Source organism: Hypanus sabinus, chromosome 8 (assembly GCF_030144855.1).
Source record: "Hypanus sabinus isolate sHypSab1 chromosome 8, sHypSab1.hap1, whole genome shotgun sequence".
Classification (NCBI taxonomy): domain Eukaryota; kingdom Metazoa; phylum Chordata; class Chondrichthyes; order Myliobatiformes; family Dasyatidae; genus Hypanus; species Hypanus sabinus.
In genome coordinates, this window is record NC_082713.1 from 29693275 (window position 1) to 29719250 (window position 25976).

The 25976-nt window shown below is 39.5% G+C and overlaps 1 protein-coding gene across 1 annotated transcript in view; it reads left to right on the forward strand.

The window, feature by feature from the left end:
• Positions 1 to 25976, forward strand: part of alg13 (ALG13 UDP-N-acetylglucosaminyltransferase subunit) — a 111786-nt gene that overhangs the window by 21682 nt on the left and 64128 nt on the right. Inside the window, exons 3-8 of the mRNA XM_059976635.1 lie at positions 2757 to 2895; positions 6370 to 6477; positions 6892 to 6902; positions 15670 to 15812; positions 16054 to 16137; positions 16811 to 16861. Coding sequence (XP_059832618.1) covers positions 2757 to 2895; positions 6370 to 6477; positions 6892 to 6902; positions 15670 to 15812; positions 16054 to 16137; positions 16811 to 16861 — 536 coding nt within the window. The remainder of the gene's footprint in view (positions 1 to 2756; positions 2896 to 6369; positions 6478 to 6891; positions 6903 to 15669; positions 15813 to 16053; positions 16138 to 16810; positions 16862 to 25976) is intronic.

Genomic DNA, 25976 nt, shown 5'->3' on the forward strand with positions numbered 1-25976 from the left:
GTAATGTCTGAGGATGTGGAAAACATACTGTGCAATATATTTATGACAACACAAATGGCTCTGCAGTTGGTTAAGTTCAACTTATCTAGGCAACAAATCTTTGCCTTCGTTTGCTTCATAAAAGATGAAAGCATGCTTCAAGAGTTGGGTTTTTCAAGAGGGCTAGAAACAGATATGAAGGGGCAGTCCATATTTTGGGTTGTTGAGCAATTTTTTTCAAAAAGAACAACATTCAAAATGCTTGTTTGTTCAACAGACGGGGCACCATCAATGACAGGACACCTCTTTTGGATTATCAGGGTTTGGTGGAGCAAATTCAATGGGCTGAATGGCCTATTTCTGCTGCTGTGTCATATGGTTTTATTAGTTTCCTGATTGGTCAGGGCTTCACAGGATATGGCGAGAAGACAGGTGTATAAGATTGAATGGGATCTGGGAACAGCCATGATGGAATGGCTGATCAGATTCAATGGGCTGAATGGCCTAATTCTGCTCCTATGTCTTATGGTCTTATTACTTTCTTGAAAAAGAACCTCTACCTGACATATTTACGCCATTCACTGTGCAACTCACAAACCGCATCTTGTCACAGAAAACACCAAAATGATGAGCTGCACAAATGTTGAAATACTTGTATCACAGTGGTAAATAAGATCAAGCCCCATGCTCTCAATTCTCGATTATTTTGAGAGCTTTGCATTGAGAATGATGAACAGTTTGAAAGCTTGCTGTTGAACACAGAAAGCCGATGCCTCTCAAAAAGAAACTGCCTGAAATGCTGTTACGCATTTTTTTGAAACTAATAAATTTTGTCGAAGACTCAAATGGTTTATTCAGTAATTAATTTTAAAATATTATGCACGGCATTGCTTATTTGTCAGAATTATTTGCAAAGTTAAATTAAATCAATCTTCAATTCCAAGGAAATGAAGTAAATCTTATCAAAGTCAAATCAGTTACTCAACATTTCTGTGCAAGTTAAACCTATTTAAGTGCAACATTGGCTGACCCGACCTTTTCCTATTTCTGAGCCTTTCTGCGTTGGAAGAGAAAGAAAGGTTATCAGATGACGATCTTCAAGTATACTGTGCCCACCTGGGTGAGCTGTGTAAAGACGTCAAAGAAATTTCAGGATCTTCGCTCGATCCAAATTCCAGATTGAGTAATTAATCCATTCCAGAACATTTGTAATGGGGAATTAACAGGAAGGATGGAGGAAGAACTGGTCTCGCTACAAAATGACTCTGAGCTGAAGCTGAGTTTCAAAAAAAATCAAGACTTTTAGTTGCAGAAAGAAATCTATGAACACTATCCTGCACTGTGGAAAAAGGTCAAGATGTTGTTATTGCCGTAACAACATCATATTTAGCAGAGCATGGTTTCAGTGCAGTCGCTCAACTTCATTCAAAGCAATGAAGCAGACTGCAAATTACTGAACATGCAGATCTGAGATTTCTTCTGATGTTGAAAAGCTGATATCACTGCACCAAGCCCATCCACCTCACTGAAAAGTGAAAGGGCAATGAAGTAGTGAATAGTTGGACCACAAATAAACCCTGATAGATTTTTACTGTAATTAAATACAGGCATAGTTTTATTTGTAACTTTCAATATATTTGAATAATTTTTGCAATTATTTGTCATCACGTTGAATTTGTATTTTCTGATTTCTTTCACTGTGCATCGTAAATCAAAATTCTTTATAGTTTTTGTGTAATAGCCTGCGGGGCTTTGGGAATATGGTCTAGAAGCCAAAAGCGTGGTGACCCAAAAAAGTTTGGAAACCACTGAGCTGCACGAGCAAGCTACGATGCTTCCGTGTCCAGCACCATGCATGCTAATCCATATTTTCACTTAATCTTTTGTAGTTAATGAAAGCACTATTGGATTAGAGTATAAAATTGTTATTTTTCAAATAGTTTAATCTTTCCTATGCTTGCTTGTATTTTATACAATCATCTATATACATGGAATTGTTTAGTGAATTTGTCAGTAATTGTAATATAGACGCTTCTGTATTTTTCTAGAAGCTTCTTAGTTTTTCTGCAGCATCTAGCTATTTCATAAACTATTTGTTATCATGGAGTCTTGCTAGCATTTTTGTTTGAAGTTTTTTTTGCGTAACACAACAACTTCTTTGTTCTGTCTCTTTTTCTTTGTTCATTCCTTGCTGTTATAACAGTCAATAAATTGGCAGCAACACGTTCTATGCCTCATTCTTGATTTCTGAAGAAACTCTGAATTGCAATATCACCAGATTCCAACACTGCTTCTAATCTCAATTTTAGAACTGTTTGTGCAATGTAATAAGACAACTTGTAAAGAGTTGCATTACCTCGCTAATTAAATATTAGTTCAGTGAGATCATACGGTATTTCTTGTTTATGTTGTCTGAGTTTTTGTATGACCTTGTATGTGAAAGAGCAAAAACAAAGCAGTCTATTTAAAAATCTCAATCTGTCTTTATTAGTTATTTAATTTATTGTTAAACAAAACTTAATTTCTCTTTTGTAACAAATTATAGCTACATGTATAATTAGAGGAATCAATGTGTCACTGCTATCATAATGTCAAGTGCTAAATAGGCAATGCATGATCTGATTTGTTGCCTCAATGATGTTTTCACTGGTTATACAGTAAGTTTTAATATAGTACTTCCAGCAGATGTTTATTACTATCCTCAAAATACAGAGGAATTGGATTCCTTTGTACTTATTTTTATTCTACCATTGTTTATCCCTGTGCAACATATGCAGGTGCTGGAAGTTGTCTTGAAATTCTTGAAGCAGGAAAGCCCCTCATAGTTGTTATTAATGAAAAGTTGATGAACAATCACCAGTTGGAACTGGCCAAACAGCTGCACTGTGATGGACATCTCCTATACTGTACTTGCAGGTATTGTTAATCCTATGTAAAATCAAAGTTGTTGAACAGCTAACCTTTGCAGTTTTGTCTTATAGAAATGCCATCCTTTTACAATGTGCAACATTCTTCTCACATTCAAGACAGAACACTCATGGCCCGGGGTTGTTTGAAGTTTATGTAGGGAAATTTGACCATAAAATATTGAGTCAATGCATAAATGTTGTTGTTCTCTGTATTGTCTGCAAGAACATACAGGGGGCTGTCAAGATTCAGTTTCATCATGTAAAGCATTGTACATTGCAGAAGACATCCTGATAGAGGAAGTCTCTGTAGAACAAGTTTTAGCTTCAGTGATAACAGCTTGAAAATTTTAATTATTTGTTTTCTGCTTCTAAGTGGTATTTTCTCTCCAGGGTGGTTGTTTTAAGCATGGCCACCAGAGGGCCCTGAATTTATTTTTGATCAGCCCTGAGACAGTTTATGGGAGTATAAACATTGAAATAACTTCCCATGCTGAAGCAAGCGATACAGAAACAATGGCAAAGATTTTCTTTACCCAATTGCTACTGGTTGACTCTTAGTGGTATTGGTAAAGTATGTGAGAAATCAGATAAATAAAAACTCACCAGAGGTTTTATTGGTCTCTGTTTACAATATACGTTAATGATTTAGATGAAGGGATTAAAAGTAACATTAGCAAATTTGCCGATGACACAAAGCTGGTGGCAGTGTGAAATATCAGGTGGATTTTATGAGCATGCAGGGTGACTTGGACAGGTTGGATGAGTGGCAGATGCAGTTTAATGTGGATAAATGTGAGGTTATCCACTTTGGTGGCAAGAACAGGAAGGCAGATTACTATCTAAATGGAGTCAAGTTAGGAAAAGGGGAAGTACAATGAGATCTAGGTGTTCTTGTACATCAGTCAATGAAAGCAAGCATGCAGGTACAGCAGGCAGTGAAGAAAGCTAATGGCATGCTGGTCTTTATAACAAGAGGAATTGAGTATAGGAGTAAAGAGGTCCTTCTTCGGCTGTACAGGGCCCTGGTGAGACCCCACCTGGAGTATTGTGTGCAGTTTTGTACTCCAAATTTGAGGAAGGACATTCTTGCTATGGAGGGAGTGTAGCGTAGGTTCACAAGGTTAATTCCCGGAATGGCAGGACTGTCATATGTTTAAAGATTGGAGCGACTGGGCTTGTATACACTGGAATTTAGAAGGATGAGAGGGGATCTGATTGAAACATATAAGATTATTAAGGGATTGGACACACTGGAGACAGGAAGCATGTTCCCGCTGATGGGTGAGTCCAGAACTAGAGGCCACAGTTTAAGAATAAGGGGTAGGCCATTTAGAACAGAGATGCGGAAAATCTTTTTCACCCAGAGAGTGGTGGATATGTGGAATGCTCTGCCCCAGAAGGCGGTGGAGGCCAAGTCTCTAGATGCATTCAAGAGAGAGTTAGGTAGAGCTCTTATAGATAGCGGGGTCAAGGGATATGAGGAGAGGGTACTGATTGTGTATGATCAGCCATGATCACAGTGAATGGTGGTGCTGGCTAGAAGGGCCAAATGGCCTACTCCTGCACCTACTGTCTATTGTCCATATTTCAATTTCCCAACAACCCAACTTAATATGTTTAAATTTTAAAATTAAATCCATTATGAAAGAATTTCTCAATGGCTTCAATTCCCAAATTTTGCTTGTTGCCATTGGACTTGGAAAGAGAAATACAGTCATACAATGATTCACTAGTATCTAATATTGCTGGAAAGTGCATATTTTGACAATAAGAAAAATCTAGATCAGCACTCAGTCATCAAATAGTCTAATCACATTCACTGATTTATTTAATATGAAAATGATCACATAGATAAGATAGTAGAGTAGCATAAAAGGGAAAATAGAGCAGATAAGTGGCCTAGCTGAGAAGGATGATAGTCACTCCATTTTCCACGAAACTAAACAGTGGATGAGGATGGACAGGGTACTTTTAGTGCACTTGATCCTTGGTGGTTTTGTTTCAAAATTATATTGTTTTCTGGATCATTTTCTCAATCATATATTTTAAATCTGAAAGTTTCCACAAAAAAAGGAGTCATCTATCCATTGCAATAGCACGTGGATTTTTATTTTACATTTTAAAAATATATTAATCAGCACAATGTAATACTGTGGTGCTATGTCAGTATGAGTGACCTCAAGGGTAAGCTGTTCAAGTGCTGGGAAAAGCTGGCCATCCAGTGCAAAACATTGATTTTGGACTCAAACCACACTACAAGTAGCTATATTATTCCTTCTATCTATCTAGTATTCTTCCTCCATGCTCCTATCATTGTATTGACTATTTCCAGACCTTTCTGAGGGGTCATTTAGTGCAAGAAATTAATAACAAGTGAATTATTGTGATGTGTTCCAAACAAATCCCATTCAGTGATAAGGACATTTACAAGTACATTTTTGATTAATGCATTATGTCAATACAGTCGTCCTTCAGTATCCGCAGGGGACTGGTTCCACACTGTCCACACTGACCCCTTGGATGGAAACAGGGGTCACCGGTGCCTTAGCCCTCTTCAGGTCCACCACCAGCTCCTTAGTCTTCTTCACATTAAGCTGCAGATGATTCTGCTCACACCAAGTGACAAAGTTTCCCACCGTAGCCCTGTACTCCACCTCATCTTCCTTGCTGATGCATCCAACTATGTCTGTCCTGCTGCACCGTGGCAGGGTGTTCCAAAAAAAGAAAATATAAAATGTACGTCACCCCACTAAAGTGTACCCCTGCCTAATAGGGGTCAAAAATAATGACAGTGTCACTCGCTGCACTGTTTGCAACAGTGACTTTTCTATTGCCCATGGTGGGTTAAATGACTATAAAAGACACGTTGAGATGAGTTTAACAGGTGTCGTTTGTTCATTAGCATAGCTAACGTTATTTAAACTAGCTGGCTAGCTGCTAAGGAGTTACTCTATTGATGTCCTACGTGATGAGGCCAGACTCCCTGTAGACTTGCTTAAAGTTGTAATAGAATAAAAAAAGACTCCATGATAATATAAGTACATATTTTAATGTCACATTTTCTGCATATACCCAACTTGGTTTACAGATTAGACAAAATCACTAAACAAAATACCACATACACCCTTGGAGGTCGACCGGGAGGGGGGGGTGGCGATATGGGGTTGCAGGGGGCAGGGGTACTACCTCCCTGAAATGGTGGTGCTACCTCCCTGACATGAGTTTTTGCAGGGTAGGATGTCTGGGATACACGTCAACAGTACATAATTTGCCTTTAAAAGTATGCTTAGTTTATCTAGGCATAATGTCCAGTCTGAAAGTGTTCTCTAAATCTGTTACTTTGTAAGCGAAACATTACTTAAGCTCTGCCAAAAGGTGCCGGAATGTCTTGGCCCAGTTTATTGCATTGGCATTTAGGTAGTAGAATTGTTACTGCAGGTTTCTATCATTATTATTAAACTTGTTTTTGCTTCATTTTCAGCACACTTTGTAAAACGTTACAGGAATTGGACTGCACATCCCTGAAACCATTTCCTTCAGGGCAAACAGAAAAATTTGCGTCATTTCTGGATAAAATTTTGGGATTCCAGTGACCTGAATAGTTATTTTTAAAAAAACAATGGGCTATTTTTCCATATCGGGACTTCCAACCTTCATGTGGTCACAAACTGGAGTTTGAAATATAATCAAGGATCAACTTGATTCACCATATACATTTACATGTATTAGAACTCACTGTGGTGTGTTGGTGCGACATTCAACAATTACAACGAATAAACAATTATATTAAAAAGCTGAATATATTTTTAAATGTTATTTAATGTCTGCCAGTGTATTTTTAAATTAATCTTAAACAGAACCAGGGAAGGAATTTGTTCTGTAGAAATCTACAATGTTGATTTGTCATTGGTCAGTGCAATAAATGTGTCTTCTCACCTTGCTGTTTGCCAACTTTATGTTTCATCATTTCATTTCAATATTTATTTGTGCATCTGTTATCTAGAAAATACTTAGGTAAGAGTTTGGTTTAAATACAAAGGTTTGCTCGCTAAATATTCAACTCTTTTTTTTCCTTCTGAAACCATCATTGATGGATTACAGTTTAGTAGATATCAACAATACTCAAATATCTCCACCCATATGAGCCTGACTGGGACTCACTAGGCTAGTCAATTCCAAGCAGCAGTTGAATCTGATCCTAATGGTCACCGACGTGTGATATTATCACAAGTAACCCAAACCTGTTAGCTGATTTTATTTCTTCACTAAGCTCCGAATGCAAAGTCAAAAGTATAGTAAATTGACAAATATTACACTTGGCATTCATGTAAAGGTCAAGTGACGTAGGTTATATTATTCTTAAAATGAAGTACAGAAGTATTGTACTTAAATCTCAGGAATAGTATTCAGAAGTGTAGATCATCATTAGAGATGAATTCGATACCAAGTTCAATCATTAAGTAATTTTGCTATGAAGTAAGCCTGTTAACCAAAAAGCTATTTGATTCTCGTAAAACATGAGAAAATCTGCAGATGCTAGAAATCCAAGCAACACGCACAATATGTTGGAGGAACTCAGCAGGCCAGGCAGCATCTATGGAAAAAAGTACATTTGAGGTTTCAGGCCGAAACCCTTCGGCAAGACTGGAGAAAAAAATGCTGAGGAGTAGATTTAAAAGGTGGGAGGCAGGGGAGAGAGAAACACAAGGTAATGGGTGAAACCTGGGGGCGGGATGAAGTAAAGAGTAGGAAATCGATTGCTGAAAGAGAAAAAAGGCCATGGAAGAGACAAAAGGTGGGGGGGGGGGGTTGGTAGGGAGCACCAGAGGGAGGCAATGGGAGGGCAAGGAGATAAGGTGAGAGAGGGAAAAGGAGATGGGAAATGGTGAAGGAGAGGGATGTTTGGGGTCATTACCAGAAGTTCAAGAAATTGATGTTCATGCCATCAAGTTGGAGGCTACCCAAACAAAATACCAACCGCCAACCTAAATGTGACCTCATCACAACAGTGGAGGAGGCCATGGAGTACACTCCGCCTGCCAGAGAAAGCGAGATCTCCCAGTGGCCACCCATTTTAATTCCACTGTCTATTCCTATTCCAATATGCCTATCCTTATGTTTCATTTGGGTAGCCTCTAACCTGATTGCATGAATATCAATTTGTTGAACTTTCAGTAATGCCCCCCCCCCCACTCCTTCACCATTTCCAATCCCCTTTTGCCTTATCTCGCCTGCCCATCACCTCCCTCTGGTGCTCCTCCCCCTTTTTATTTCTTCCATGGCTTCTGTCTCTTTCACCAATCAAATTCCTCCTCTTTATATCATCCCTCCTCCTTCAGGTTTCACCTAACACCTTGTGCTTCTCTCTCCCCTCTCCCCTCCTTTTAAATCTACTCCTCAGCATTTTTCCTCCGGTCCTACCGAGGGATTCCAGCCCAAAATGTCGACTGTACTCTTTTCCGTAGACGCTGCCTGGCCTGCTGAGTTCCTCCAGCATTTTGTGTGTGATTCTTGTATAAACCCATTTGCTTCATAATGCTTGACAAGAAAGGAACTCTGCAATCCTTGCCTCTTCCCAGTTTATATATGACGTTAAATACATAAAGTGATTGATTGTTTAACTTTCTCAGCAGGTTCAGGGAATGTACAATAAATGCCAGCAGTGTTTACATCTTTAAAAAAATCAAAAATGTTAAAAAATTTAATCTCTTGAAATTGTTCCGTTCATACAGCATTAATTGGTCAGTGTTTTCCTGGATTACTCAGTGTTGTCTTTCTGTACACAGGTATAATGTTTGTTATAGATATGTGCACAGCATATTCTGTATGGTCTTGCTGTTACCTATGTGGTGTTCATTTTAACAATTGCAGGAAGTCAAATTACATTAAAAGGTGAACTAAACAAACAGCTAATTAATAAACCAAGATTACAATAAACTCCAATGGCTGGAGAAAGAAATGTGCTCTGGGTAAAACAGGGAAGCAAAATTGTAATTCAGGCTTAAGGCATCAGTGGATAAACACTTGGAAGTGTGGGCAGGAGGTCTATCAAGAATACTGAGACCTAGAGAGTCAGAATAAGGTTTATTTTTTGCTAATTTATATGTTATGAAATGTGTTGTTTTCCAGCAGCAATGACACATACATTACTATAAATTATGAAATAAATAGTGTAATAATGAGTGGGCTAGTGGAGGGAAGGGAGCGACTAGAAGAGGTCTTCAAAGAAAAGATTTATAGGGTCCAATCAGGAGGAATATAGGTACCTTACAAAACCCAGCAAAGGCTCAGATAAAATCAGGCTGTGTGATTCATACTACAGTAGTTTTCAAACCCTGGATTAAAATCTGCCATGATGTCAAACATGTGGATATGTTGGCAGAACTGCATTGCTAGTTACTGCAACATGTGTGCAGAGGGACAGCCGATATTCTGAGCTCAAGGTCTTCTGTCCCAACTTGAAAATGGCCCAGCAATAGAAAAGTTCGGCATACATAAAAATGGAGGATGTGTGTATGTATTTTGATAAGGAATCACAATTTTGAAAGCATGTTTTACAGTATTTAAGAGAAATTTATTTGCATGTATGGACAAACATTTAGAGTTAAATGTTTTTTTTGCCCTGTCACATATCCTGGCAGAGCTGAAATGGGGCCAACTTTGAGCATTATACACATACAAAGTACTTCACAAATAGCCGAATCCTTTTATGATGTTTACAAACAAGAGGCATGAACGCTGCTGGCACCTAGGTGTTTAATTACATTGTCTCTTGACTTTATCAATGAAAGACCCAAACAGAAAACTTTCCACGAGGTGAAAGGCAAGCGGATCTTCCCTGATGGTTATTAGACAAACTGCAAAGCAGTGGGGCATTGATTTTTGTTTTTTTTTTGCTTAGGGTAATAAAGGTGCCTGGAACAAGCTTTGCTATATCAGCATATGATTTATTTGATTTTCAATATCCTTCATGTAGGCTTTAGGGGCTCACATTGGTTACAGTCTGATAAATGCACGAACAATTACACCCACAGTAAAGAGCAGCAAGTACAAATAAAAGAGGAGAAAATTATGGAGGGATGTCAAGTTTACATAGTCATGCAAGTTTTGATGTGACATTAGCTGTACAAAAATGACATGGGTCTTATGAGATCCTAAATTGCCCTTCCAGATTTAATAGAGTATAGTAAGTATAGAGATTAGATAATATCCTGTAATCTTAGTATTTTCTTTCAGCATCTATTTCAGTTCTGAAATTGGAATCATAAAGCTAATGTTATAGCTTGCCTTGGTTCATCGTATAGTTAAAGGATCAGTGAAAACCTTCAAATTCATGAGTCAATTACTCCAGTGAGAAAAAAAGCAAGTTAAATATCTTCTAACTTTAGAAAAGGTGAAGATTGATGTAGACAAAGAATAATAAACAAACCGTGATTAAAAATGACTCTTATTTTGTATTGTGACAGAAATGTCATTTGTGACAAGAAAGTAGCCAAGTTTGAACAATAGAGATTTTGATGTTGTGGAAATTTATCAGACTGTTGAATTCAGGGAAATGTCTTTCAGAGATGTATTCATATTAACAAATAAATTCAGTAAATCTGTAATGATGCATATTGTTCCCATATGTTATAGGTAGTAATGTGAGAGAAATCTTCTGTAGGTGTCTCCCTTATTACCTGGTCTGAAAGTAGTATTCATAATTTGCACTTGAAACAGGTAATAGCCTCTTTGATGGAATTGCCTCAGTAGGTTGTGCCTTAGTTCTTCAAAAATTTAAAATATCTTGAAACTTGGGCAATATTTGTTCAAAGTAAATTCAAAAAATATATTATTTCGATGTTAGACATTACATTTAATTGCTGTCATTTTCTTACATTTTGTTTGGTGCTTGCTCAATGCCAAATTAAACCAATCCCTTTTGCCTACATGTAATCGTTTCCATTCCCTGCCTATTCATGTGCCTATCTAAAGGCCTCTTAAATGCCAGTTTCAAGTACTCTGAATTAGACTGTTGTTTTGAGATCCCAGGACATTTACCTATTGGAAAAAACACACAATTCAAAAACAAGTTATCACCACTCAGAACTACATTTTCACCTAATTATTCTTTACCCAAAATGTCTAATTACATCAAGTAATCTTATGTTTGACCTACTTAAGTCACTTTTATTGTCATTGTGACAATAAATTCGACAATTTGTGCTTTGTGATGGTTACGTGAAATAATTTCTGATTGAAAGGATTAGACCTGGTATTCAAGCTCTTGATAGATTCTTGAAGCTTTTTGCTGAATCCCCTTAATAAGTTAGAACTTTTGTTAGGATGCTTTAACAAACCTTATTAATTAATGGTGGTACTAATGGTTACCCAAATAATAGTAGTTATCATGTTTGTTTGTACATTTATAGTACCTAGCAATTATAGGCCTGTCAGTTTGACGTCAGTGGTGGGTAAGTTAATGGAAAGTATTCTTAGAGATGGTATATAATTATCAGGATAGACAGGGTCTGATTAGGAACAGTCGACATGGATTTGTGCACGGAAGGTCATGTTTGACAAATCTTATTGAATTTTTTGAAGAGGTTATGAGGAAAGTTGATGAGGGTAAAGCACTGGATGTTGTCTATATGGACTTCAGTAAGGCCTTTGACAAGGTTCCACACGGAAGGTTAGTTAGGAAGGTTCAATTGTTAGGTATTAATATTGAAGTAGTAAAATGGATTCAACAGTGGCTGGATGGGAGATGCCAGAGAGTAGTGGTGGATAACTGTTTGTCAGGTTGGAGGCTGGTGACTAGTGGTGTGCCCCAGGGATCTGTACTGGATCCAATGTTGTTTGTCATATACGTTAATGACACTAAGGTAGGTGGTGTTGTGGATAATGAAGTAGGTTTTCAAAGCTTGCAGAGAGATTTAGGCCAGTTAGAAGAGTGGGCTGAATGATGGCAGATGGAGTTTAATGCTGGTAAGTGTGAGGTGCTACATTTTGGTAGGAATAATCAAAATAGGACATACATAGTAAATGGTAGGACATTGAAGAATGCAGTAGAACAGAGTGATCTAGGAATAATGGTTCATAGTTCCCTGAAAGTGGAATCTCGTGTGGATAGGGTGGTGAAGAAAGCTTTGGTATACTGGCCTCTGTAAATCAGAGCATTCAGTATAGGAGTTTGGATGTATTGTTAAAATTGTACAAGCGTTGGTAAGGTCGAATTTGGAGTATTGTGTACAGTTCTGGTCTCCGAATTATAGGAAAGATGTCAACAAAATAGAGAGAGTACAGAGAAGATTTACTAGAATGTTAGCTGGGTTTCAGCAATTAAGTTACAGGGAAAGGTTGATCAAGTTAGGCCTTTATTCTTTGGACCGTAGAAGGTTGAGGGGGGACTTGATAGAGGTATTTAAAATTATGAGGGGGATAGATAGAGTTGACGTGGATAGGCTTTTTCCATTGAGAGTAGGAGAGATTCAAACAAGAGGACATGAGTTGAGAGTTAGGGGGCAAAGGTTTAGGTGTAACATGAGGGGGAATTTCTTTACTCAGAGCGTGGTAGCTGTGTGGAACGAGCTTCCAGTAGGAGTGGTAGAGGCAGGTTCAGTATTGTCATTTAAAGTAAAATTGGATAGGTATATGGACAGGAAAGGAATGGAGGGTTATGGGCTGAGTGCGGGTCAGTGGGACTAGGTGAAAGTAGGCGTTCAGCGCAGATTAGAAGGGTTGAGAAGGCCTGTCTCCGTGATGTAATTGATATATGGTTATATGGTTTGGGAAGTTTCCCTGGAAATCATGATTCTTTAAAAATGTATTTCAAGGCTAGGCAAGGTCATTGGTTTGTTGCATTTAATATGCTGAAGTGAAAATAAGAGAGAATAAAGCTAATTCAAAGTTCCATGTAAATATTCTAAGTAAAATATGTCATCATTCACAATCCTGAGATTAACTTGCTTGCAGGCATATTCAGTAAATCTAAGAGCTATATTAGAATCAATGTAAGACCAATAGTGGTGGGGGGGAGACTGTAGGGCATACAAATACTTCAGACGATCAAAAAGTATACACAACAGAACTACAGGAAAGTGGGCCCAGATAGAGTGGAGGACAACTTGGAAACAGAACTTAATATATGCAATTCTGTGTAAACAATGTCATATCACGTACATAAGAGACAGGCAACAGCCCAAGAGTCAGACTCACAGGGCACCTCCATAATACCACAAGAGAAGAGTAGCAAGGTAGCTATGCTTTGGAGATCTTGGGCTGAGAAACAAACATGAACTGGTCAAACCTTCAAAGAAAAAAAAACAGAGCAGAGAGGAAATGGATTGAAACCTTACAAACCTACTCCCCCAAATGGTCTAAACCAAGTCTAACATTAGGCTTAAGGATCAAAGCTTCTCCAAAATGGCCTAATATCTAGGCCCAAAAAAACAAACCTAATCCCCAAATGGTCTAAACTAGGCCCAAAATTACTGACTGGATCTATAAAACTGGAGCATTGAGATTAGGGAAACATGATCTCTGTTAATTAAAGCCAGATTGATGACTCTCCCACACACCCAGATACAAAAACAATCACAGAAAACTACACAAGGCAGGGAAGGTATGTCCTCCCAATTCACACCAAATCAAGTGATACCCCACCCCATCTTGCAGAATAACCACTTCCCATGCAGGCCATGCAAAAACACCTCCACCAGGCCCTCACCACCGTCCCCCAACCCTATACCTAACATCCATACCCCTTTCTCCTGCAGCCTCCAATCTCTATTTCAAACCCCCACACCCCTCTCTCTCCCTTCCAGGCCCTCACCTTCTAACCCCAACTTTATCCCTAACCTCCACACCCCTGCCTCCTCTCCTCTCTAAGCCTAACCCCCACACTCCCCCCTCTCTCTCTGCCAGGCCCTCACCTCCCACCCCCAACCCTATCCCTAATCTCCATAACCCTCAACTCCATCCTCCAATCCTAATCCTATCTTGCACACCCCTCTCCCCTCCATCTCCCCTATCCCTAATCTCCACACCCGAGGTCAGCCTCTCACCTATGTCCCTCAACTCTGCTGCTAACTCTAACCTCAAGCCAAAAATCTTATTGTTAACCCTCCAGCCCCCTCTCCCTTTCAAAGGGAGATTCCTTTCAAATATGGCTTACAACATGTAGTAATCTCCATCTTTAAATGAATTAACAACTCTTATGTTATATGCCTGATTCTTACAAAGCCTATAATTGCCTTTAGAGATAACAGTTTACATAATAATTTCTCCTTTCATTCTTTCTGTTAATATTATGTTTTTTATAAAACTTCTGTATCTTTGATTGTGGGGCTTTTCATCAAGCCTCATGTAATATTGATCATTTATCCATAAGCAAAACACTGAAGAATTCCCCTTAAGGCTTAATTGAATAGACAGGAGGATGATTTGAGATTTATTTAGTTCAATTATTATATCAAAATACTATTTTACCTATAGAATCTTCAGCCTGTTGTCTCAAGTTTTTTTTTGCAGATGTGTAATTTGAACATATGAGTTGGCATCATTATAGTAAAAAATACTATTTATTATTCTCCCTCATCAAGAAAGGCAGAGGCTTGCTCAATTCTACTAGGAACATGGAAGAGGTCTAGGCAAAGGCACTGCCCAGTGTTGCAATATCAAGCTTACAATGGGTCATTGTGAAGAAATTCCCGCATTATGACCCGGTGGTTCATTTTATTAAACGCTAACATGCTTTACAAGTGCACTTCTGTAAAGAAAATGAAAAGCACAAAAGGAAAAAAACGAGAATGCTTTGTTATAATAGGATGGTGGAACACCAACTCATTAGCATAGAGGTTGATGTAGTGCAGGGGTTTCCAACCTTTATTATGCAATGGAACGTTACCATTAAGCAAGGTGTCTGTGGACTCCAGGTTGGGAACCCCTAGTGCAGTGCTATCAACTACTGTTTCTGGGTGAATCTTCCTCCAGTTCATTCCATATTACTCTCACCTCTTCTTTCCTGAATTATTCTAGATTGCCTTCCTGATACTTTTCACAATCAGTTCTTTAAATGTAGGTAATGATAACTTATTGTTTAACCATTAATAGCAGTCAGCTCGATTGCATCAGCATCCCTGGTAAAATTGTGAAGTAGTTACTATTGAATCTAATTCTATCTGTTTTGTAAGGATTAGGATTAATAAAACCACTTTGACTGCAATTAGATTAGTTTTGAATTGAACATTCTGCATATTATTTTACTTCTAAAACATTAAAGGGATGTTTTCTTTATTTGGGGAAAATACTTGGGGAGAGCTACATACCATCAGGAGTATGTGGCTTAATGATATTTGCCGTGCAATGCCTTTAATGTTTTTTTTAATTGATTCACTTCATGAATTACGAGATTATCGGTTAGCTATCGTTAAAGTACTTTAGATATTTGCGTTATAAAGTAGCCATATCAAAGTAGAATATATGGGGGACAGTTTGTAAGAGGATTGCGTTGACCAGCTCTGCAGCCTAGCACAGCACGTATTGGGTTAGTGGTCAGTTCGTAGTGGGGGTGGGGGCTATTAGTAATCAGCAGCATATGATGCACCTGGCGTCGTTCGAGTCTTGCGAGAGCGAAGTGGGTTTGTCGGAAGAAACGTCTAAATCTTGTCAGTAAGAGCTGGGACAGAAAAACAAACTATTCCCTACATTCGTTAAAGGGTGTATGTTGCTTAAATATAATGCACTACTTTTAACTTTTTTTATATATAAAAAAATCGTCTTGTCCTATGGCGGGTTGGAGAAATGCAGAAGGGGGTTAGGAAGTATTTTGGCCAGAAGTGTCTGAGTGAAGTGACCATGGACGAGTATCTAGGTACCCAGGGACTCTTCCGAAAACTCACCGCCAAGGATGGCTCCTGCCTCTTCAGGGCGGTGTCCGAGCAGGTAACTTTACAGTCAATGTTTCTGGGTCCTTAATTTAACCTCAAAGGGAGTGACATCAAAATCAAAACAATTAACGCGGTGCTGGTACTACAGTTCTGGATTTGGCGATATTTTCTGTTTTATTATTGAAAGGTTAATTTTGAAAACTTGTTTATATTTACATTTCGTGTTACAGTAAACGACCAGATACTAACTTTGTTTTCATTAATAATGAACTGAGGAGTTTCCTTTTACTTGGCAGCTGTTTCTGACACAAATACATCACTTGGAGATTAGAAAAACCTGTGTTACCTACATGAGAGTGAACCACTGCAAATTTGAAGAAGTAAGTGTTTGTTGTGTTAAAGTTCCAGTGGCTTAAGTTTTGCCAGTAATTTAGACCATGAAAGTTAACGTTCAGAAGGGTAACTAAAGCCATGTTCCTCATTAAATACCTACTTTAAGCAAAGAATATTATGCCTCTTGAATAATAAGGTAACGATATTCCCAAAAGGAGCAGTTTGGTTAAAAATTTATGACTGGTTACCTTTGGAAATAAGTTCTACAAGTTTCGGTGATGATGAATCTGCTTCATTGGACTGTTGTGGAGCATAGTTTGTAAAGGGCCATCAGATGGCTAGCCTGTACAATGTTAGTGGGACTGGGCAGCTGACTTTTCAGGCTAGTGTCTGGCAAGGGATTAAAGCTCAACATCTAGGCTATTTTTTTCATCCTTTTGTAATTATTCTGTGGCTGCCTAGTATAATGAATGTTAATGTACTTGTATGTGTGGTTCTATGTATTTAGAGCAGTTAGCCCAAGACAGTAAAATAATAGACCACTCCACAAATTATGTTCTGATTCCCAACAACAAAACTGAAATTGAATATAAATTATCTGGGTGTTTTTATGCAGGAAGTGGTTTTGTAATCTTAAGTATGCTGAATATAAAGAGTTAATTAAGTGTTTGTTAACTTGACTTTCCTGGTATGGCAGAATTTCTAACTTTCTTTTCTCAGTTTATTGATGGTTCCTTTGACAAGCACTTGGAACGTTTGGCTGATCCTAAGGTATGTACTTGTACTTCAACTGTTGCATCATAGGCAGTTCGGGATTCTATTCATGTGTTTCTTTAAATGAATGTAGTGAGGTGCAGCATACTGCTTGTTGATATAATGAAAACTAGACTGTAGGCTCGAACAAAAACATTGACCATGTAGTTGGTGTATATGTTTAGTGATCAAAGTTCAAGGTAAATTTATTACTGAAAGTATGTCATCTAATAACCTGAGATTCATTTTCTTCAAACCATTCACAGTAGGACAAAAAAATACATTAGGATCAATAGAAAAAACTACAAAGATTGACAAACAACGTGCAGAAGAAGGCGATCTGTGTAAATGTAGGGAAAAATAAGTATTACTGAGAACATGAGTTGTAGAGTCCCTGTGTCTATAGGTTGTGGAATCAGCTCAATGTTGAGGTGAGTGAATTTACAGATGCTGGAAATCCAAGCAACACACACAAAATGCTGGAGGAGTGCAGCAGGCCGGTCAGCATCTATTGGGGGTGGGGGGAGTAAACAGTTGACATTTTGAGCCAACACCTTTCATCAGGACCTGAAGGTTATCCAAAAATTACAGGGGTCTTGATTAGCTGAGTAAGTGGTTTGATAAATGACAAATGGAGTTTAATTTGGATGTGTGCAAAGTGTTAGACTTTGGAAAGTTGAATCTAATTTGGTGCTAATGACTGGGCTGTAGGGTGTTAAAGCATGGTGGGGGGGGGCTTGGACTTGCATGGTTTGCTGGGGGTAGAGTCGCAAGTAGACTGTGATGAAGAGGAGTTTTAGTACATTGGCCACTTTATTAGGTACAACTACTCATTAATGCAAATATCTAATCAACCAATTGCATGTCAGCAGCTCAACATATTAAAAACATGTAGACATCAAGAAGTTCAGTCGTTGTTCAGACCGTACATCAGAATGGGGAGGAAATGTGATCTAAGTGACTGAATGTGGAATGATGGCTGGTGCCAGATGGGGTGTTGAGTATCTCACTGCTGATGATCTGGGATTTCCCATACAACAGTCTTTCTAGTTTACAGAGAATTGTGTGGAAAAATTAAGTTGAGCAGTTCTATGGGTGAAGATGCCTTAAGAGGGGCCAGGAGAAGGGCCAGATGGTTCAAGCTGACAGCAAGGCGACAGTAACTCAAATAACCATCTCTGGTTAGAAGAGCATCTCTGAAAATACAATGTACCAAACCTTGAAGTGAATGGACTACAGCAGCAGAAGAAGACCACAAACATACAGAAATACTCTCAGTAGCCTCTTTATTCAATAATAACTATCTTTAAAGAAAAATGAAGTTTTGGTGCAAACCACACTTGGAGTATTGTTCAGTTTTGGCCATCCTGCCATGGGAAAGATAATATTAAACTGGAAAGAGTGTGAGAAGGTGTGTAAGGATGCTTGCAGTACATGAGGAACTGAGTTATAAAGAGGTTGGACAGACTAGGGCTTTGTTTTCTTAGTCTAGAAAACAGGAGACTTTTTAGAAGTCTTTTATATTTATATAAAATCAGAGGATCTAGATCAGGGGTGGGCAAACTTTTCGACTTGAGGGCCACAAAGGGTTCTAAAATTTGATAGTGGGGCCGGACCAGGAGCAGATGGACGGAGTGTTTTGGTAATACACCTCATAAGAGAAAATAAAATATCATGGGATATGTAGAAAACATGTGCTTTAATTTCAATTGAAAATGAACAATGCATTACAACAAAATATGTCTTAAGTCCCATGGTATTTAGCTATTTATTGAAATGACTTTTAAAACACTGAAAATTAAATGAATAAAATACAGCTTTTTTTAATAGTAACAGTTATTATTTTAAAGCACTGAAAATTCTGTTATCCTTCAAGATATTATCATCATCACTCTCCTCCTGACTGTCTTTATTTCAAAAACGGTAGGAGATGCAGGTCTACTTGTCCTGCTCCTTATTCAATTGTCCCCTGTGCCAAAACTCAACAACGACCCGCAGAATGACAAAGCAGGGAGAGTGCGCCGGTATGCGGAGCTCTGTGCTCGCAAATTCCCGCAGGCTATCTCTCTTAGCCGGAACGCTGGCTAATTGTGAGCCGGTTCGGATGTGCCAGGAAATGGGTCGCCACAAGGTCACAAAGTAAAGCGCAAATGTGGAGTAATACGCTGCACCTCAACAAAGGTCAATCTATATAGAGTGCGTCATCTATTGGGAAAACGCCAGAATTGCGGGGAGAAAACGTTAACAAGGTTTATTAATATAATTTCATTAAGTTCTGTGGGCCGGATTAAAAAGCTTAACGGGCCGCATATGGCCCGCGGGCCGTAGTTTGCCCATGCCTGATCTAGATAGAGTGAATACATTCTCTATTTTCCCCAGAGCTGGGAATCAAGTGCTAGAGAGCACAGGTTAAGGTGAAAGGGGAAAGATTCGAGAGGAACTGGACAAGTAACTTGTACAAAGGGTGGTATCTATGACGAATCAGCTACAACTGAAGTGATTGAGACGGGTCCAATAACTTTTAAAAGGCCATTGGACAAGTACATGGATTGGAAAGGCTTAGAACATCATTTGCTTGGCTCATGGGATTAGCTTGAATGGGACATCTTTGGGCAAAGGATCTTTTCCAGTGCTATGTAACTTCATCCCTCTGTTTTTTAAAAAAAAAAAAAATTTGGACAAGTATTATGAAAAGTTTGCAAATCAGTGGAGCACCAACTTGATTTTTGTGAACTGCTTTAAAATGGTATCAGCAACACGACTACACTGCAATCTGTAGACTTGTGGCAAAGGTTTCCAATCCACATTGGGGGTCTCTATTATACAGAAGGCCACACTGGGAGCATGGATACAGTAGATGACCCCAGTGGACTTCAGGTGAATTGTTGCCTCACCTGGAAGGACTGTTTTGTAGTGAGGGAAGTGGTGTAGGGGCAGGTGTGCTACTTGTTCTGCTTGCATTCTCATTCGGACATGTGTATATTGGTGAGATCCAATGTAGATTCGGAGACCGTTTCGATCACCTTCACTCCTGCCACTCAAAGCAGAATCTCCTGGTGTCCACCCAATTCAATTCTACTTCCCACTCTGAAATGTCAGTCCACAGCTTTCTGTACTGCCACGATGAGGCCACATTCAGGTTGGAGGAGCAGCACATTGTATTCCTTCTGAGTAGCCTCCAACTGATGGCTTGAACATCAATTTCTCTTAACTTCCTGTAACTGCCTGCCATTCTCTTCCCCTCCCCCCAATCATCATCCCCCATTCCTGTTTCCCTCTCACCTTATCTCCTTACCTGCCCATCACCTCTCTCTGGTTTCACCAATCAACTCCCCAGCTTTTTATGTCACCCCCTCCCAGTTTCACCTATCACCTGATCCCTTGCTCCCCTCCTCCTCCCCCCCCCCCCCCCCCACCACCACCTTATTCTGACTTCTCTTCCCTGTCCTGATGAAGGGTCTTGGCTCAAAACATCAACTGAATACTCTTTTTCCATAGCTGCTGCCTGGGCTACTGAGTTCCTCCTGCATTTTCTGTGCGGTGCTTTGGATTTTCAGCATCTGCAGATTTTCTTTTGCTAGTTATCTTTTTTAAAGTGTAAAAGGTTAAAGTTCTGGACAATAATGCTTTAAAGTGGTGTTTGACTGCCAATAATTTCTAAGTGAGATTTATTGGTTTTCATGAATCTGGCATCAAATATAGTCTAAAGAGCTTCCAAAGATGGTATCTTGGACATTAAGGCCTCACTTGACCATGTGACATGAAGGAGTCTTGGTACAGTTAAGGTCAATGTGAATCAGTGGAAGAAAGTTTCATTGACTGAAATCGTACCCTGTATTGTGGAAGCAATGCCTCTGGACTGTACTCGGGCACCACCTTTTTAAGGAAATTAAGTGAATTTTTAATCAAAAGATCAGACCTGCAAATGTTCATTGCACTGTTGCTACACCTCAAAGGAGTCTGCCCAATTGACAAGTGCAATTTAATGTTCTGGTCTGGACAGTTTAGTTTTATTAACACCATGAACCAGGTAGTGACCACCTCCAGCATGAGCCCAACTCTTTCTGATGCTCATTAAGATTGGTATCAACAGCATCCTGGAGGTCATCAAGATGTTTGACTGAATCAGAAATGTACAGTCAGATTAAGTAGTTTTTTTTGCACAAATCAAGTGAATTTACTTGTCTAGACAACTTCAAAAGTGCAAACCTCAAATCTTGAGGAAAGCAGCTTCTGTCACTTTAGATATTCCGTTTGCTCCATCATGGAAGTATTGTGATTATTGGCATGGGCCATCTCCACAGTAGCATCTTGACTGTATCCCAGAACTGCTGCCACCCTGAGGAATGAATTCAGTTTTGTGGGGATGCTTCCATCTGGAGTTTCCTCTTTTGTTCCTTTCGGTCAAATTCTTAAACCTTGCCTCATGCCATTGAAAATATCTTCATCACAGCAATACCAATCCAAAGTCAAATGTCAAAGTAAATTGATTATTAAAGTGAGAAGGTTACCTTCATTTGAGATTCATTTCCTTGCAGATATTTGCAGGAAAATGTAATTTATGAAAACTATAACGTGAAGAGTGACAACTAATGTGCAAAAGACAAATTGTGCAAATAAAAAATAAATAATACTCAGAATGAGTTATGGAGAACTCTACCTTCTCCAGGACAAGTGGAAAAGCTATTGAATCCTACCCTTGTATGCAAGACCTAAATCCTGTGAAGGAAGAAAATATTTGCCTATGCTCTTGGTCCTTGCATTTGATGCTTGGTGTATGTTGACTTTCATGCTTGTTCTGTTCCATATTATTTTCCTGTTGGGGAATTGCAACCAATTTTCTTTGAACTCTTGACTAATTTGGTATTGATAATGCATTAGGTTAAATGTGAATCCATAATAGGAATGTTACAGATATTTAACTTGGTGAATGAACTTGCTGTTTAATTGAATTACCTGCACTGGTATCCTATTTCTGTGCCATCAAGCACTAGCAAGTTAGCTGCCAAAGCAACATCTTTCTGTCTTTGATGTGCTTTCCTTTTGACCTTTTCTAGTTTGTATCCCAGTAATGTGTTCTGAACTATAGTTATCTAACTTGAGTAAGTTTGAGATTTGTGATTTTTGGCAAATTTGCTGTAAGTTATATTTCTTGCAGTTAGGACTTTAATTGTGTGGCAAAAGCTAATTGCATTTCTTTAAAATAACTGGAAACCTTGGTGTACTACAGCTTCGAAGAATTGTCTTGTGGTTTCTGTGGCAAAGTCAATATTGGAATAACTTGCAGCTGTGGCTCAATTAATCATAATTTTCTCTTGTCAAGTAGATTTTGATTTATTTGAGTCTGTGCACTGAAATTTTTTTGTGAAGGGGGTCTTAACCAAAATTTTTTTTCAGCAAGTTACATTCAAAGCTCAAAAAATGGTGCTCTGCCTAATGTTTTGTAGTAGCCATGTGAGAGTTGTCTATTATGATGGTGACAGTTACCTTAAAGGACTTTGTGAAATTGAGGCATTCTGAATGTATCTTGTATCGCTACATAAGTGAGTTTGTTTGTACTGTCCTTAACTATAAGCTCTGAATCCTTTATTTCATTCAATTATTCTCACGACTTATTGATTTGCTGCCTTGGGGCCTGGATTCTATCGAAACATTTTACAGGAGAATGGCAGTGTAGCAGTCCATCATCTGAAGCTTAGTATAAGTTGGATAACACAGCAAGACAATGATCCAAAAGGCAAGTAGATCAACAATATGGTTGCAAAAGGAAAAGTTTTGGAATGACTGAGTCAATGCCGTGACCTTAATCCTATATAAATGTGGCAGGACCTGAAGCAAGCAGTTCATGCAGGGCAACCCACCAGCATTCCAGAGTGGAAACTCTGTTGTAAGGAGGAAAGGGCTAAAGTTCCTCCAAGCCAATGTTCAGGATGAATCAACAGTTACTGGAAACGTTTGGTTGAAGTTATTGTTGGACAAAGGGGTCAGGGCAGTTACTGAAAGCATTCTTTTTCCAACAAATACCTGTAATGTAGGATTTCTTTTTCTCAATGTGAACAAGTATAATGTTATTTAATTGGTTCTCTTTGTTTAGTTTAGGACTTGGGTGAAGATCTGATCACATTTTAGGTCACTTGTGCAGAAAGATTTCTACAGGGTTCACAAACTTTCTAGCACCTTTGTATGACGCTCAGAACATAGAACAAAATATTACTAAGTTATGTCTCATGATGAAACAGAACCTCTTTCTCCCTTTTTGGGGTGGGGAGCCTGTGGTATGTCAAATACCAGGTGAACGAGTAGTCTTTTGGGGTATTGCAGGTCTGTCTTTGTGCTTTGCTGCATGCTTGAGTGCTCGATGGTGGGTGCTGATGCTTTTTTTTGTGAGGGGGGATCGCCATTTGCTGCTAATGTGTGGGAGAGGGGGGAGCTAGGGCGGACTTTGGGGTTCTAACATTTAACTATTATTCATTCTTTGGGAGCACTTCTGTTTTCCATGGGTAGTTGTGAAGATAAAGCATTTCAGGATTTACATTGTAAATATTTGTGACATTAAGTGTACCTTTTGAAACCTTTGGAAATGCAACTCAAAATGCCTATAGAGTGCACTGCACAGATAAACAGATGGCAGGACATTTATTAGTCTCTCAGTCTGTGGGAAGAAGCTGTTACCCAGACTGGCAGTCCTATGCCTGATGCTCTTGTTACCACCCTCCTGATGGTAGGGGGTCGGTCAAAGATTATGGGGTGGTTGGTAGGGATGCTCAACAATGCTTTGGGTCCTTGGTATACAATGCTCCTTTTAAATATCGCGGGGGGGGGGGGGGGGAGAAAGACCATGGCGATCCCCTTGGCAGTCTTTGCTATCTTCTGTGGGGTCTTGTGATGTCTTGCAGCCTGCATACCACACAATGATGCATCCAAACAGGACACTCGAAGGTGATCCTGTTAAAAGTTGGACTTCTAGTTTAAGATGTCGGTACTGAAGGCTTACTGGTAGTTCAAAAGGCATGAAATTTGACTAAAGACATTACTAACATCTTTTCTGAAGTAAATTGTGGTAAACTATCACCACGAACAATGAAGGGGAAGTGAATTCGAAGGATGAGCCGTGCTGATGCATTGCAAAATCGATGCAGGTTGAGTTGGGGTAAGGGATTCGGTGAAGTTGAGGCAGTGGAGTTTTGATGCCTGTCCAACTAACCTGGGTGCAAGGTTGGATCACTCCAAGCACAAGCTGAGTTGGAGCTTATTTGGGCTGAGTGACGAGGCGCAGAGTGAATTGCTGGGTGGTGAGGTCTAGGCCTGGGGCATTTTGCTGCAGCAGGGCCTGGGCCTTAATGTGATGCACAATCTCCTGTTTGGACAACTTTAGTGCTGGCTCAGATAATCTGGAAAGGCAGGGTGTCAGTACCAGAGGTGAGAGTCAGGCCAATTCCTCTCGCTGTCCCACGATATTCACTCCTCTGCAAGGCTGAGGTTGTAAGACTTTCCCAACTGCTGTGCTTGTTTGTGAGCTTTATGGCTATTTATTTATCTCTCTCTTCTCTCCCCCCCCCCCCCCCCCCCCCCCAAAACCTCTCAGCTAATATGAACTGACAGCAAACTTGGGCTTACTCTGGGTTGCTTTGGGGATTCGATTCTGAATGTTGCTTGTTTCTGTTTGCATGATCTGTGTTTTTCTCTTTTTGTACATAAAGTGTTTTTTAAATTTGGGTTCTGTGTTGTGGCTGACTGTAAGCAGACAAATCTCAAGTTTGTATAATTTGTACATGCTTTTAATTTACTTTGAACGGGAGTGGGAAGCGTAGCACTCCTCTGTGTAGACTCTGCTGTCCCTTGAGTAATGAAAAGGTGGTGTGGGTCCAGGCTAGATTGTCTGTGTGTGCACACCAGGGAACTTTACTCTCACCATGGCAATTGAGGGTGGGCGACCTACACCTTCATGAAATCCAGAGACCTGTTTTGTCCACACTGAGATTTGGGTTCTTCTCACACTGTTTGACAAGCCTGTCTGCCTCCTCTCTATGCTAACTCATCACGGTTGCTGATGAAACTACTGTATCATAAGCCAACCTGATGTGGCTTCAGCTGGACCTGGCAGTGTAGTTGAGTCCGCAGCAAGCTGAGCAGAGCCCGGGGGTGGTGGGGGGCCACCAGTGATCAGTGTGATGGAACTTGAGATGTTGTTGCCAACTCAGACTGTATTTTTCCATAAAGAAGTCCTACAGAGGGGTGTTAAGTCCCAATGCAGCCATTTTACACACCAGCCTCTGAAGGATGAGTGCTAAATGCTGAGCTGAAGTCGAAGAACAGCATCATAGTATAAGGAATAGTTTTCTAGGTGGGATATGATGGAATGGAGGGCTGAGGCCATAGCATCAGTGAAACAGTTTAAGCAGTAGGTGAACTAGAAAGGGTCCAATGTATCTGGAAGCTGGGATTTATACATTACCAGTGCTCAAAGCACTTCACGATTTGTACCACTGGATGGTAATTGTTTAGGCTAGTTATCTATCACTCTCTTGGTCAATAGAATGATAGTGGCTGCCTCGATGTGTACAGCAACAGTAAACTGCTGCAAAGAGGTTAGCTGGGCTGTACAATCCCTAGGCACCTGACCAAATATGTTGTCTGGCCCTGTAGCTTTGTGTGGGTTTACTTTGGCTAGTATTCTTCTCACCTGAGCTTGCAGGGCTTTTGTCGATGTCACATCGCTCATTGTATCAGATCATGCACAGAAGGCATTCAGCCTAACAGGAAGGGAGGTGTTGCTGTAGTTGATGCACAGGACTTGTAATGTGTTTTGATTTGTAAGCCATGCCACATGCCCTGTGTATCCTGGTGTCACAAAGGTGTCTGAATAGTCTTGCTTTGCCTTCCTGATTGCATGGCAGCGTGGGCTCTTGCTGACCTTGGTCATCTTGTCCCCCAATCTGAAGGCAGCATTCTGATTTTTATTTTGGAAATTCAGACAGTATGTTATCTTTGTATTTGTTCCTCTTGTATGTAATCCTGTAGCAATGCTCCTCTGCTTACCTGTCATTGATAGTTGGTCTGTTTAGGCTTTATACACTAGTCCCTCCTCGAATCCCTCTGGCTTAAGAGATGTAGATCATACTTGCATGTCAAT